At 44.9% G+C, this 16,669-nt stretch overlaps 1 protein-coding gene across 1 annotated transcript; it reads right to left on the reverse strand.

Moving 5' to 3' along the window:
- Nucleotides 1-5,966: 5,966 nt before the first annotated feature.
- LOC143933296 (olfactory receptor 1f45-like) lies at nucleotides 5,967-7,566 on the reverse strand. Its single transcript, XM_077456173.1, has one exon. The coding sequence runs from the start codon at nucleotides 7,460-7,462 to the stop codon at nucleotides 6,701-6,703; it is 762 nt and encodes a 253-aa protein (XP_077312299.1). The 5' UTR covers nucleotides 7,463-7,566; the 3' UTR covers nucleotides 5,967-6,700.
- Between the last annotated feature and the right edge of the window lie 9,103 nt (nucleotides 7,567-16,669).

The raw sequence follows: 16,669 nt of genomic DNA on the forward strand, positions 1-16,669 counted from the left end.
AGAAGTATAAAGCAGGGTTAGGGTATAAAAAAATTATCCCAAGCTTTGAACATCTCACTGAGCTCTGTTCAATCCATCATCTGAAAATGGAAAGAGTATGGGCACAACTGCAAACCTACCAAGAAATGACCGTCCACCTAAACTGACCAGCCGGGCAAGGAGAGCATTCATCAGAGAAGAGCCAAGAGGCCCATGGTAACTCTGGAGATCCACAGCTTAGGTGGGAGAATCTGTCCACAGGACAACTATTATTCGTGCACTCCACAAATCTGCCCTTTATGGAAGAGTGGTAAGAAGAAAGCCATAGGAAGTTCTCTTTGCAAGAAGCCATGTGGGGGACACAGCAGATATGGAAAAGGTGCTCTGGTCAGGTGAGACCAAAATTTAACTTTTTGGCCTAAAAGCCAAACTCTGTGGTTTAAAACTAACACTCCCCACCGTGAAACATGGTGGCGGCAGCATCATGTGATGGGGATGATTTTCTTCAGCGGGGACAGGGAAGCTGGTCAGAGTTGATGGGAAGATGGATGGAGCCAAATACAGGACAATCTTAGAAGAAAACCTGTGAGAGTCTGCAAGAGACTTGAGACCGGGGCGGAGGTTCACCTTCCAGCAGGACAACGACCCGAAACATACAGCCAGAGCTACAATGGAATGGTTTACATCAAAGCATATTCACGTGTTAGAAGGGCCCAGTCACAGTCCAAACCTAAATCCAGTTGAGAATCTGTGGCAAGACTTGAAAATTGCTGTTCACAGACGCTCTCCATCCAATCTGACAGAGCTTGAGTTAATTTGCAAAGAAGAATGGGCAGAAATGTCCCTCTAATGTGCAAAGCTGGTAGAGACATCCCCAAAAAGACTTGCAGCTGTAATTCCAGAGAAAGGGGGTTCTACAAAGTATTGTCTCATGGGGGCTCCATACAAATGTACCCCCCACACTTTTCACATTTATTTTTAGGGAAAAAAATTGGAAAACCATTTATCATTGTCCTTCCACTTCCCAATTATGTGCCACTTTGTGTTGGTTTATCACATAAAATTCCAATAAAATACATTTACGTTTTTGGTTTGTTACATGACAAAATGTGGAAACTTTAAAGTGTATCTAAACCCAGGACCCGTATGGCCCATTTTCCTCCCTCTGACATCAAAAATGGGGTATTATTCCTCCCACTGACACCAATCATGGAGCATAAATTCTTCCTCTGACACCAATGATGGGATACTATTTAGGGTCGCACCGATACCAAGCATTTGCAGGAGTATCCGTACTCGTGCAAATGCACCGATACCTTTTGTTTGGCTTCTTTCAGCTGGCAGCAGGATTCTCCCGCTGACAGCTGAAATGTACACAAACGAATGCAATTTTTGGTTGTTAAGGACGCGGCAGCCCTGCTCCTTAACAACTGATGACTCATTCATCTGGCAGTAGGTTTCCCGCTGACCCATAAATGCAAATAAAACCAGGGGCAGCTGCGGCTAGGGCTCCCTGTAGGATCAGAGCGCTCTCTCGCTGGGACTCCACCCCATCCCCAGCCTGCAGTGCAATACAAGCAGAAAAGGAGAGAGCTGGAATGAAGAGAAGCCAGCAGCGGGGGTACAGTGAGGAAAAAGTGGGGGGGGGGTACAGTGGGGAACAGGGGTGCTGGAAGGGGCAAGACAGGCATTCAGAGGGGAAAAGGAGTGTAGGGGGGCACAGTGGGTAATGAGGGCAAAGTGGAAAACAGGTATGCGGGGGGGTACAAGTGGGGAACAGATGTACGGTGGGGGGGCATTCAGGGTGGTACAGTCCGAAAAAGGTGTGCATGGTGGAGTGGTACAGCAGCGGAGCAGGTGATTTGGGGCTATGGTGTTGCAGCAATTGGAGAGATGTGAGTTGTGAAGATGCAGGAATTGGGGTGATCTGGGGTTTGAAGGTGCAGGAATTGGGACGACCTGAGGTGTGAAGGTGCATGAATTGGGGTGATCTGAGGTGTGAAGGTACAGGAACTGGGGTGATCTGAGGTGTGAAGGTGCAGGAATTGGGGAGATCTGAGGTGTGAAGGTGCAGGAACTGGGGTGATCTGAGGTGTGAAGGTGCAGGAATTGGGGTGATCTGAGGTGTGAAGGTGCAGGAACTGGGGCGATCTGAGGTGTGAAGGTGCAGGAACTGGGGCGATCTGAGGTGTGAAGGTGCAGGAACTGGGGCGATCTGAGGTGTGAAGGTGCAGGACTTGGGGTGATCTGAGGTTTGAAGGTGCAGGACTTGGGGTGATCTGAGGTTTAAAGGTGCAGGAATTGGGGTGATCTGAGGTTTAAAGGTGCAGGACTTGGGGTGATCTGAGGTGTGAAGGTACAGGAACTGGGGTGATCTGAGGTGTGAAGGTGCAGGAATTGGGGTCATCTGAGGTTTAAAGGTGCAGGAATTGGGGTGATCTGAGGTTTGAAGGTGCAGGAATTGGGGTGATCTGAGGTTTGAAGGTGCAGGAATTGGGGTGATCTGAGGTTTGAAGGTGCAGGAACTGGGGTGATCTGAGGTGTGAAGGTGCAGGAACTGGGGCGATCTGAGGTGTGAAGGTGCAGGAACTGGGGCGATCTGAGGTGTGAAGGTGCAGAAACTGGGGCGATCTGAGGTGTGAAGGTGCAGGAATTGGGGTAATCTGAGGTTTAAAGGTGCAGGAATTGGGGTGATCTATTTTGTTCACAGACATTTATTAGCTGTGTGGATAAGTCGCTGAGGTCCGTGACATATCCAGTAGGCTTAAGGCTGCTTAGAGTGCCAGGATTGGGGGGGGGGGGGGGGGTGGTAAAATACATCTTCGGCCAAGTAGACTAAAATCCTTGCACCAGCTGTGCCGCCGCCCATCAGTGTGTCTGCAGGAGCCGAATCTTCACCTGTGGAGTCTGCCGTGCATGGAGGAAGGACCAGCCTGGATGTACCACCACAGAGGAGTGTGGGTATGAAGGAACACATTTCAGAATGCTTCTTTCATCAGCCTTGCTCTGCCCACCAGGTGAAGATTTGGGTGGGACCTGGGAAATAGGTATCCGTAATTGGTATCGGCGAGTACTTGTTGCTAAAGAAAAGTGGTATTGGTGCATCCCTACTACTATTCCTTCCATTGACACCAAAAAAAGGGGTATTATTCCTCCCACTGATACCAATGATGGGATACTATTCATCCCTCTGATACCAACAATGGGGCACTATTCATCCCTCTGATACCAACAATGGGGCACTATTCATCCCTCTGATACCAACAATGGGGCACTATTCATCCCTCTGATACCAACAATGGGGCACTACTCCTTTAACTGATACCAACAATGGGGCACTATTCCTTTAACTGATACCAATGGTTGGACACTATTCCTTCTCCTGACCACAGGGGTGCTGTGTAATTTTTTACTCCCACAGTCCGACACCCTCTAAAGTCTAAAAGACAGTAAACTGGCCCTTTGTTTAGAAAGTTTTTAGTCCCCTGTTGTAAATGAATTGACTGCTTTGATGCAACATGTAATTAACCACTTGACCTCCAAAAGGAGGCCCCCTTCTGGCCAGGGCATTTTTTTTTTATTTATTTTTTTTATTCAGCACTGCACTATTTTACCTGGCCATTGCGTGGTCATACAACACTGTACACAAATTACATTTATATCATTTTTTCTTTTGTTCACACAAATACAGCTTTCTTTTGGTGGTATTTGATCACCACTGGGTTTATATTTTTATTATATAAGAAAGGAAATGGAACATTTTGAGAACAAAACCCAATATTTTGTACTTTGTTATAAAATATATCCAATGAAATCAAATTTCTTTTATAAATGTTGGCCATGTATTCTACTGCATGTCTTTTGGTAAAAAAAAAATCAAAAATAAAAATAAGTGTATAGTGATTGGTTTGTGTGAAAGTGAAAAAAAACAACCTTCTGTGTGCAGCAGCCTACCCCCAATACTTGCTTGAGCCGCCTCTCGATCCAGAGATATCTACGTCAGCCTTGACTCTTGTGGGGGATTTGCGCTCCTGATTGGCTTTTGGCAGCAGTGGGAGCCATTGGCTGCTGATGCTGTCGGTAACAACCAGTGAGCCAATCAGGAGATGGAGGGGGCGGGGCCGAGCTACGGGCTCGGCGTGTGAATGAACACACAGAGCCGCGGCTCAGGAATGCGCCTGCTTGGGTGCCCCCACCAGCAAGCTAAGGGAGCACCCAGCAGGAGGGAGGGGCAAGAAGTGCCGGGTCCCGAAAAAAAAAAAAAGAATCCGGGCTGCTCTGTGCAAAACCATTACACAGGTAAGTATAGCATGTTTGCTATTTAAATATAAAAACGAGACTTTAATACCGCTTTAACTTACAGGGATTTCCTCTCACTTCCTGTTTGGCTATGGGACAGGAAGTGAAGAGAAATCTCTGCAATGGGACACAGATGGGGTTATATACTCTATCCCAAAAAAAAGTTTTACCCATGGTTCTACACTTCCGGACCGCCGCACGCCGATATACGTCCTTACTTTAAAGGGGGATATCGCTATGGCAGCAGCTAGCTGCCATACTCCCCGGTATCCTCTTGCTCGGCCGGTGGTCCGCTTCAAGATATAGGTGGTCTTTGCAGCGGATTTGCCGCAAGATCACTTTGATCGATGGCAGGAGAGGGGCCCTCCCCTCCTGCCCCGCTCCGATGCCCTCCGCCGCTTACCGGAGGCGATCGGATCCTTTCACATGCTGGGCAATGACATTGGAGGGCGGAAGCCACGTCAAAATGTCACTTCCGCCTACAGCTCTTAAAGGGACATTTTTGTTTTGGATTCTTTCTTTTTTTTTTTTTTTTTGCATTTGAGTGTAAATATGAGATGTGGGGTCTTTTTGTCCCCCAGATCTCATATTTAAGAGGTCCTGTCATTCTTTTTTTTTTTTCTATTACATTCCTTGTAATAGGAATAAAAGTGACACCTTTTTTTTTCTTTTAAAAACAGTGTAAAAATAAATAAATAGACATTTTTTTTTTTTTAAACGCGCCCCGTCCCGCCGAGCTTGCGCGCAGAAGCGAACGCATACGTGAGTTGCGCCCACATATGAAAACGGTCTTCAAACCACACATGTGAGGTATCACCGCGATCGGTAGAGCGAGAGCGATAATTCTAGCCCTAGATCTCCTATGTATCTCAAAAAATGCAACCTATAGAATTTTTTTTTAAACGTCGCCTATGGAGATTTTTAAGGGTAAAAGTTTGTCGCCATTCCACGAGCGGGCGCAATTTTGAAGCGTGACGTGTTGGGTATCAATTTACTCGGCGTAACAATATCTTTTACAATGTAAAAAAAAAAAATTGGGCTAACTTTACTGCTGTCTTATTTTTTAATTTAAGAAAAGTGTATTTTTTTCCAAAACAAAGTGCGCTTGTAAGACAGCTGCGCAAATACGGTGTGACAGAAAGTATTGCAACGACCGCCATTTTATTCTCTAGGGCGTTAGAAAAATAAAAAAAGTATAATGTTTGGAGGTTCAAAGTAATTTTCTAGCAAAAAAAAAAAACGTTTTTAGCTTGTAAACAACACATCTAAAAAAAGAGGCTCGGTCCTTAAGGCTGGATTCACACCTATGGCATTTTTAGTGCTTTTTGCATTTTGCAGATTTGCACTGCAGTCCATTTATCATGGTTTCCTATGGAACACGCTCTGTAGTGTAAATCTGCAAAATGCAAAAAGCACTAAAAATGCCATAGGTGTAAATCCAGCCTAAAGAGGCGTTCCGGACGTGGTTTTTTTTTTTTTAAGTCAGCAGCTACAAACATTGTAGCTGCTGACTTTTAATAAGGACACTTTCCTGACCAACGAGCCCGCAATGTCGTCCCCAAGCCCCCCCCCCCCCGCGAGGCCAATCCATCCATCGGGAACGGCTTTCAGCCCCGCCATCTTAACGAAGGGAAACAGGCAGTGGAGCCTTGCGCCGTCACTGACCGTTTCCTGTGGCACATGCGCGACGCTTTGTGAATGGCCCCTTTGTTTTCTGGGACACACACACACATGTCCCAGCAGGCAACGGGGCCGCTCGCTGAAGAGGAGGAAGCGCCGCTGAATAGGAAGAGACAGATTAGGAAGACTGCCTAGCAACAGAGGTTTCTGGTAAAAGAAAAAAGATTTTTTTCTAATTTTTTTATTTTTATTTTTTAAGAATATTAATGCTATTTTTTATTTTAGGGTGGCCCTCCGCTTTAATGCCCTGTACACACGGTCTGACTTTCCGACTGAAAATGTGCGCTCGGACTGTGTTGTCGGAAAATCCGATCGTGTGTGGGCTCCATCAGACTTTTTCCATCGGAATTTCCGACGCACACAAAGTTGCGTGGATCTAAAATTTTCCGACAACAAAATCCGATCGTTTAAATTCCGATCCTGTGTAGACAATTCCGACGGACAAAGTGCCACGCATGCTCAGAATAAATTACGAGACCAAAGCTATTGGCTACTGCCCTCTTTATAGTCCCGACGTACAGTGGTTTACGCCACCTCGCTCTGAACGATCGGATTTTCCGACAACTTTGTGCGACCGTGTGTATGCAAGAGGAGTTCGGGCCAAAATCCGTCAGGAAAAAAAAAATCAGAGGGATTTTGTTGTCTGAAAGTCCGACCGCGTGTACAGGGTGGTTAATGCAACACGTGAATTATCACACAATGACAAGCAAAGCCGTGACACACCATAACAATGAAAGGGCCCCTAAATGCAACAAGGGTTTTTTCTTCTGATTTTCTTCAAAGCCCCCTTTATCTCTTCATTCTTTAATCCGTAAATAAATGGATTTAGCAAAGGTGTGACGAACGTGTACAGCAAGGCAAACATCTTATCATGTCCTCCAGAATATGAAGCGGGACGCATGTACATTAGGAGGACCGTGCCGTAGAACAAGCAAACCACGGTCAGATGAGAACTGCAGGTGGAGAACGTTTTATATCGACCATTGGAGGATGGAATCCTGAGGATAGCGAGGATAATATAAACGTAAGACAGCAGAATGCAGAGGAATGGAGTAAGCACCACAAAAATGCCGGCAATGTATATTACAATCTCATTCAAGGCGGTGCTCACACACGATATCTTCAGTAAAGGCGTGATGTCACAGAAGAAATGGTCAATGCGATTTGAGGAACAGAAGGACAAGCGGGCGGCCAATCCGGTGTGCAGGGCTGAATTCAGAAACCCGCTAAACCACGACAAACTTGTTGAGCGAATGCAAAACCATCTCGTTATCCTGTCCACGTAGTGCAATGGGCAGCAGATGGCTACATAACGATCGTAGGCCATGACCGCCAGGAGGAAACTCTCCGTTTGACCAAAGGAAATGAAGAAGAATAACTGGGCGAAGCAGCCATCGTGCGATATCGTTTGGTCGCCCAAAAGAAGACCCACCAGCATCTTGGGGAAAGTCACCGAGGTGTAGGACATATCCAAAAAGGAGAGATGACCCAGAAGCATGTACATGGGCGACCCAGCAAGGGTGCTGTCTAGATTTACGGCGGTCACAATAGCCGAGTTCCCGAGAAAAATTAGAAGGTAGATTGTCGAAAAAGAGATGAATACAAACCACTGTATGTGGGGGTTTTCCGATAGTGCTTGGAGCACAAAATAGGTACCCGATGAAGCATTTTCTTCTTTCCTATCCCAGCTCCTGTTGTGAGGGCAGAATTCCACATAACTCATTCGTTTTACAGAAATTTTTGAAACTTTTCTGGCAGCGTTTGCTCAGGTGTTCAGCCCCGGAAGGACTTGCCCTCTTAATGACCAGGCTCATTTTTGCCATACGGCACTGCGTTAATTCAACTGACAATTGCGCAGTCATGCGATGTTGTACTCAAACAAAATTGACGTTTTGTTTCCCCCCCCCCCCACAAATAGAGCTTTCTTTTGGTGGTATTGAATCACCCCATGCCATTTTTATTTTTGTGCTATAAACAAAAAAAGAGTTTGAAAAAAACCCCAATTTTTTTACTTTTTGCTATAAAAAAATATCCAAAAAAATAATAATTCTTCATCGCTTTAGGCCAATATGTATTCTTCTACATATTTTTGGTAAAAAAAAAAATCGCAATAAGCGTATATATATTTATTGGTTTGAAGTTATAGTGTCTACAAAATAGGGGATAGATTTATGGCATTTTTATTATTATTATTTTTTTACTAGTAAAATCTGTGATTTTTATCAGGACTGCGGCATTGTGGCAGGCAGATCGGACATCTTTGACACTTTTTTGGGACCATTGACATTTATACTGTATAAATGTCACTGATAGCGAAGGGGTTAACACTAGGGGGCGATCAAGGGGTTAACTTTGTTCCCTAGGTGTGTTCTAACTGTGGGGGGGATGGGACTGACTAGGAGAGGAGACTGATCAGTGTTCCTATATACTAGGATAGATTTATGGCATTTTTATTATAATTTTTTTTTACTAGTAATGGCGGTGATCACTGATCAGCGATTTTTTCAGGGACTGCGACATTGTGGCTGACAGATCGGACACCTTTGACACGTTTATGGGACCATTGGCATTTATACAGCGATCAGAGCTAAAAATAGCCACTGATTACTGTATAAATGTCACTGGCAGGGAAGGGGTTAACACTAGGGGGCGGTCGAGGGGTTTAGGGTTCCCTAGGGAGGTGTTTCTAAACTGTTGGAGGAATGGACTGACTGGGAGTAGAGAGAGATCGTTGTTCCTGATCACTAGGAACAGCTCTACCTCCCTGACAGATCCCCGTTCTGGCTCTCTCAGGAGCGATCGCGGGTCGCTGGCGGACATCCCGGCCACGCACATCGGCCCCGGCGTTGCGCCACGGGCGCACGCGAGCGCGCCCCCCCTATACCTCTTTAAGTGGCCGATGTTCACCTACACCGGTTTGCGCAAGCCATATAATAATGGCAGCTGGTCCGCAAGAGGTTAATTCTAAAGCTCCGTAACACACGGGCTGAATATCGGGCGAAAACAGTAGAAACCGGTGGACTTTTGGCCCGTGTGTACAGCTGCCTGTCCATCAGAAGGTGATCTTACGACCAGCTTCTGTAGAACCAGCATGCTTGAAAATCAGCAGGGGCGGCCCCCTTGTCAGAATATCACAGTGGGGGAGATCGCGGTACTAACATTGCATAGTTAGTATGGTAGCCTCTCAGTTTATTTTTAGTTCAGCCCGCTGGGTTGAATGAAAAAGAACATTACATGTGTACTGGGCTTAAGTTATGTACAGGTGTGACCCAAACTAAGATTAAATGCTTCCGGACCGCCCACCGCACGTTTACCTGTACTTTAATTCTTCCCGGGTGCGCGCACTGCCAGCGATCTGCTCTGGCTGTGACTGGACACAGCGGGAACCAATCAGTGGGTCCGGTGGCTGCCAGGACCCGCCGATCGTTTGCTGGAGAGACAGAACGACGGTCTGCCTTGTTTATATAGGTTCATTCTGTCAGAGAGGAAGAGATAGATCTTGTGTTCCTGCTAATCAGAAACACAGAATCTCTCTCTTCCTCCAGTCAGTCCATCCCCCAACACAGTTAGAAAGCACTCCCTAGGAGCACACTTAACCCTTTGATCGCCCCTGATGTTAACCCCTTCCCTGCCAGTGTCACCAGTACTGTCACTGGTCCCCAAAAAGTGTCACGTAGTGTCCGATTTGCCTGGCGCAATGTCGCAGTCATTACTAGTAAAAATAAAAATGCCATAAAAATATCCCGTAGATTGTAAGCGCTATAACTTTTACGCAAACCAATCAACATACACTTATTGGGATTTTCTTTTTACCAAAAACATTTATCTGAACAAATATTGGCCTAAATTGATGAATAAATTATATTTTTTTAATTTTTTTTACAGTTTTTCATTGGGTTTATTTTATAGTAAAAAGTTAAAAATATTGTTTTTTTTTTTTTTTTTTCTAAATTGTCAGTATTTAATTGCTGACAAATTAAAAACCGGAGAGGTGATCAATTACCACCAAAAGAAAGCTCTATTTGTGGGGGAAAAAAGGACATTTTGTTTGGGTACAGCGTCGCACGACCGCGCAATTGTCAGTTATAGCGGCGCAGTGCCGTATCGCAACAAATGGCCCAGTCAGGAAGGGGCAAATCTTCCGAGGCTGAAGTGGTTAATGCCGCGTACACACGGTCGGACTTTCCGGCAGAAAAAGTCCTACGGAATCTTTTCATTGGATATTCCGACCGTGCGTATGCTTCATCTTACTTTTTTTTACTGTGGAAAATTTAAAACGTATTTGTGTGAACTGTGAAGTTAAGTCATGGATTGTGGAAACTAACTAGTGTCAGGGGATGGTATATCGTATATACCACATTCACCACTGACTAATGCAGAGTTGCAATGCAAGGAGATCAGCTAAAAGTAGTTGGATCTGTATGTGCGTTATAATTCATCGAAATTAATCGATGAACTGGTTCCCGACCAGCGCACGTCGATGTACGTCGACAGAATGGCACGGGCAGGCATATTGGCGTACAGGTACGTCCAATCTTCAATGCCGCCCTGCCATCGGGAGCGCGCCGCCAGCGGCGCGCTCCCGCGCTGGTCGGGACCCCCGTGAGTCCGGTCGCGGAACCCGCAGACTCGATCGCCGCGGGCATACCCGCGATCGTCTCACGGGACCGCTGAATGGAGGAAATGCCGTGTAAACAGCATTTCTCCATTCTGCCTAGCAACTAGTGACGCTGATCTCTGCTCCATGTGATTGGAGCAGAGATCAGTGTTCACTAAATGAAAGCCCAACCCCCCCACAGTTAGTAACACACCCCTAGGGACACTTAAGCCCTACACTGCCACCCACTGGTTAACCCCTTCACTGCCAGTGTCATTTACACAGGAAACAGTGCATTTATATAGCAGTGATTACTGTATAAATGACAATGGTCCCAAAAATGTGTCAAAAATGTCCGATGGGTCCCCCACAATGTCGCAGTCACAATAAAAATCGCTGATCGCCGCCATTACTAGTAAAAAAATAATAATAAAAAATTATTAATAAAAATGCTATAAAATCCCTATTTTGTAAATGCTATAACTTTTGCACAAACCAATCAATAATCGCTTATTGCGATTTTTTTTTACCAAAAATATGTAGAAGAATACGTATCGGCCTAAACTGAGGGAAAAAATGTTTTTTTTTATATATTTTTGGGGGATATTTATTATAACAAAAAGTAAAAAATTATGCGTTTTTTTCAAAATTGTCGCTCTATTTTTGTTTATAGCGCAAAAAATAAAAACCGCAGGGGTCATCAAATACCACCAAAAGAAAGCTCTATTTGTGGGAAAAAAAGGACGTCAATTTTGTTTGGGAGCCACGTCGCAAGACCGCGCAATTGTCAGTTAAAGCGACGCAGTGCCGAATCGCAAAAAGTGGTCTGGTCTTTGACCAGAAAAATGGTCCGTGGTTAAAAAAAATAAATCAATTAATCGAACACGAAAATTTTAATCAGTAACAGCCCTAGATTTTTTCCTTCAGATTTACCAAAACCATATAATAGGAGGTCAAACCTTAGGAGTTTCAATTTGTATGCAATCAGGCAGGTCCTTACACTACATGGTTTTGGTAAAAAAGATTTGATAGGTGAAGTTGATCAGAGAAAATAAAATGGTACCACATCCCAGAGTATAAGTATTTAAAGATAGGGGAAGAGGAGAGAGGGGCTGGAGGGTAACCAACCCCCGGGACTTTTAAACCGGTACCAAATGTAGAGGCAAGATAATCACATGCCAAAAGTAAAATCAATACAATTTTATTAAGAATACAAATACAGAAAACATTTCCTAAAAAAAAGGAGTGTGGATGTATGTAACAACTACTAAAGTACAAAAAATGGTACAGAATCACAGATCACCATACATGTTACCAAACTTGTACAAAAGTATGCTGCATTTTTTCTGTACATGTTTCGCTCTCTTGAGCTTCTTCAGGATGTTGCAGCGTATACAGTTACAAAAAAGACTGAAAGATAAAGTAATAAATAGAATTACCAAATACATATAAAAAGTTTGAAACAGAAATTTCTATATTGAGCTGGGTATCTGCTTCAATCAACGTTGTTGATCACCAGCAGATACAGAGCTTTAAGTCAAGTTGTCAAATGCAAGGACGTATGTTTTGTCGTAGTCAGTAAATAATGAAAAATATGTATTAATATATCAAGAAATGTGTATAAAAAGACATCATTCCAGACATTCAGTAAGGAAACAGAACAAAGCAATTCAATTTTAGATAAATAAATTCAACATATGGCCGTCTTACCCGGTGGGTCATAGATCCATGCTTAATACACAATTGATCAGAATGACTTTTGTGTGTGGAAAGAACCGCACACAAACATATGCGCCAACGAGGAGCCCCGATATTCCCCGGCAGTCTGCAGAGGCACGAGATACATAGTAGAATAAACAAAAAATATAGTATAAGTTTTGGACAAAGGAAGGGCAGATATTGGTCACATAGGGACATACCTGAGAGGTGTCAGAAGTATAAGTGTTTTTGAGCCAAGTTTTGACTGTAGAGGGCAGTATACCTCGAAATGGTCGAAGTGATGTCAGATGGTATTTATAAGTTAGATCCTCTAAGTAAATAATTAGCCTATAAGGGTTAAAGGCAAAAAAAGTTTTCAATGATGTGCTGTCTAATAGGGATCAAAAAAGTTCCCCAGCGTAATTAAATGAACTTTTTATATTTTTGAAAGGGCTCACATAGAGAGATGTCCCACAGTGATAAAGTATATAGACCAGTGATGGCAAACCTTGGCACCCCAGATGTTTTGGAACTACATTTCCCATGATGGTCATGCACTCTGCAGTGTAGGTGAGCATCATGGGAAATGTAGTTCCAAAACATCTGGGGTGCCAAGGTTTGACATCACTGATATAGACTATACCTTTCCGCGAAAGGAAATGGTGACACTTCGTCCAGACTGCTCCAGAAGATCAAATGGATCCTTCACCGTCAATTGCCAAATGGGCAATGGCAGTGAAGGTGTTTTTATCTCGTGGCTCCAGCCCGGCAGCGTCTGACGTCACCGCCGGGCTGCGGGCGTGTTTTTAGAGATGATTACCCTTAATGTAAGAGATTTCCAATCTGCGCATGCGCGAACGACGTAACTCACGTCAGTATGGCGCATCGGCCATTTTCAAAGATGGTAAACATTAGGGTGTTGCCCATCTCTGTGTGCGGCGCCTGCGCGGACGACGAAAGATACGTCGTTCTCACGCTGGCGGCCATGATGGAGAATGAAAAGAGTGCCCATTCGTACACGCAGGCAGGGAGAAGTGCTGAATACAGGGAAAGGCGGAACGGCGAGATAAAGCCGTCATTCCCATATCTCCTAAAGAGAGACACAAAAAATCTTTTATTGGGAATGTAATCCAACTCAAAAATAAGATAGAAGCATGGTGACACCCAGCGGGGCAACACGGCCATAAAATAAAATAAAAGCAAAAACGGAAACAATTGTGAAACATATATATATTGGCATACCATAATATATACTATGCCAATGGATTGACAGGTAACTGTGAATTGAGGTTTGAACGTATAACCATTGGGTAATAAAATAGATTCGGAAGAATGCAAATACCTGCAAAAGCCACAACTGTGTCAGGGTGCACATCCTTTGCATTTTTTGCCAATCACTGGGGAAGGGGTAAAATGACTCTGCACAAGAAAATCTTTTAAAGATCGTGACCTTCGATAGGTAACTCCCGGGACATCTGGAAGATATTTGGTTAGTATTGGGTCCCCTTTCAGAAGGTACCAGTACCTCTGAAGGATATCCTTAATCTGTAAATGTTGTTCATTAAAAGTAGTTATGAGTCTAACTCCAGGAGATGTTCTGGGTGGTTTTTGACCGTGTATCAGCATCCCCCTATCTTGTTTCCTTGCCTGCAAATATGCACACTTGAGGCATTTATTGCTGTAGCCTCTTTGACGTAGACGCAATCTTAATTTTCTAGCCTCAATTGCAAAATCACTGTAGTTACTGCAATTCCGTCTAAGACGGAGGTACTGCCCATAGGGGATGCTCAATATCAGAGGGGACGGGTGTGAGCTCGATGCATGCAGCAGCGAATTTGCCGCAGTAGATTTTCGGTGGAGGGTGGATTGGACCTCACCAACTAGAATTAACAAAAATTTGTACATCCAAAAAAGTTATTTTGGAGAGGCTTTTTTCCATAGTGAACCTTAATAGTGATGGCCGAACGGTTCGCGTCGAATTTCGGCTGTTCGCGGTCCGCCCGTTCGGCAGACTATTGGCGCCGTTCGCCCGGCGGACTTCCGTGTTTACAGTGTAAAACAACTTTGACCTGATGACACATCCATCATGGGGTACAGGACAGCCAATTGAGACATTACAACACATGGACACTTGGACATTCCCCCTAACCTATAAAAAAACCCGATCTGGCGGCCATTTTACATTCTTTCTTCTGTCACTATAGGGAGAGGTTGCTGTGTGGAGCAGGGAGAGATTCCAGTGACCCAAATCGCTAGCTATTTGGTACACAAAAGTTCTTTTCAGGACTGGTATAGGTGTTAGGTGTATATAGGTTTGCTGTGCTACTGATTGTTGCAGCAGCCTGAGGCCGCGTACACACGGGCGGACTGTTCGCCCAACTTTGTCCGCTGAACAGTGTTTCAGCGGACAGTCCGCTCGTGTGTGGGCGTTCAGCGGACAGTTGCAGCGGACAGTTTGACGAACAAAGTTTTTCGGAAATTCCGAAAAACTGTCCGCTGAAACTTTGTTTGAGCGAACAGTCCGCCCGTGTGTAGGCTTGTTCGACAAACTAAGTTCCGCGCATGCTCAGAAAGGCTTAACACGCCGAAAGTTATAATGCAGTGTATAGGACGTCGTATTTTTCGTCCCGTCGTACGTGCCGTTCACGTCATCGCGCACGGTTTCAGCAAACTGTTCGTTCGTCGTGTGTGGCCATGTCCGTCCATACTAATTTTGAGCTGACTGTTTGCCGAAACTGTTTGACGGACAAAGTTGGGCGAACAGTCCGCCCGTGTGTACGCAGCCTGAGTGTCTTTTGTCAGTTTAGAGAAAGGGACAGGACGGTGTGTGCTGTAGGGACAGTCAGTTTAGTCATTAGCTGTTACTATCAGGTTCACCAAAGTGCTATTCCAGTTATTGTTCCAGTAGCCTCTGTTTTGTCAGTTTATATAGGGACAGGCAGGAAGCAGTGTGTGAGGCAGTGAGGGTCAGTTTAATCAGTAGCTGTTACTATATTAGGTCCACAAAGGTTCTTTTCAGGACTGGTATCAGTGGTATGGTAATAGGCTTGTACACGTATAATATTCTTTCTTCCAAATATAGAAAGAATATTATACTTGACTGCTGCCCTTCTGCTGCAGTCTGCTAATCATTCACAGCTCACTTGTTCCACAAAGGTCCTTATAAGGACTGGTAAGGTAATAACCTGGTGTAGGGTGCTATAGTACATAGGGTTGAGTGAGGTACAGTCTGCTATTCTATAAGGACTGGTATAGGTCCACAATACATTGGGTTGAGGTACACTACTGCTGACCGCTGCCCTATACTGCAGCAGTCCTTCATCGGTATAGGGACTGACGTACAGTCTGCTAATCACTAACACACAACCTACTTGTTCCACAAAGGTCCTTATAAGGACTGGTAACTTGGTCTGTCTAGGGTGCTACAGTACATAGGGTTGAGTGAGGTACAGTCTTCCATTCTATAAGGACTGGTATAGGTCCAGAATACATAGGGTTGAGGTGCACTACTGCTGACCGCTGCCCTATACTGCAGCAGTCCTTCATCGGTATAGGGACTGATGTACAGTCTGCTAATCACGCACACACAACCTACTTGTTCCACTAAGGTCCTTATAAGGACTGGTAAGGTATAGGGTACTACAGTACATAGGGTTAAGTGAGGTACAGTCTGCTATTCTATAAGGACTGGTATAGGTCCACAATACATAGGGTTGAGGTGCACTACTGCTGACCGCTGCCCTATACTGCAGCAGTCCTTCATCGGTATAGGGACTAAGAGTTTTGTCACAGGGACATTTAAAAAATGACAGGCAGAGGAAGAAGCAGGCCCTTCCACAGAGGTGGTAGGGGTAGGGCAGGAGCAACAGGCTTCAGCCAAAGTAGGAAGTTGCAGAAGGTGCGTTCAATTACTTTAAAGGACGCACCAGCCTTACTCTTCTGCACCCTCCTCATCCTCTCGATCTGCACCCTCTTCTTTACTCTCTGCTATGTGCACCCCCAAAGACACTACCACCAACAACACCACCACCACATACCTTCCGCTTGAGTCACAGGAATTATTTTCCGATCCATATCAAGACATTTCTGATGCGCAGCCACTCTTGGTATTGGATCAGGAAGAGGAGGTAACAACAACCGCTACTCAGCAGTCTGACGACAGTACCCAGATTAGCCCAAGGAGGAGGTTGGTCCCCGGTGTTGCTGCCTACTCCGAGATCTCTACTTATAGCGGTGGAGAAGGCGACGTCGACGATGACGTGTCTAGTGATGTCACGTGGGTGCCCACAAGAGAGGAAGAGGAGGGGAGTTCAGAGGGAGATATGGACCAGCAGATAGGGAGGAGAAGCAGGAATAACTTACATTGCACAGGAGGGACAAAGCAGACTGCAAATGTATCAGGAGCGAGTCATCGAC

Source organism: Lithobates pipiens, unplaced genomic scaffold (genome assembly GCF_037356315.1).
Source record: "Lithobates pipiens isolate NorthernLeopardFrog02 unplaced genomic scaffold, aLitPip1_a1.2 Scaffold_27, whole genome shotgun sequence".
NCBI lineage: Eukaryota > Metazoa > Chordata > Amphibia > Anura > Ranidae > Lithobates > Lithobates pipiens.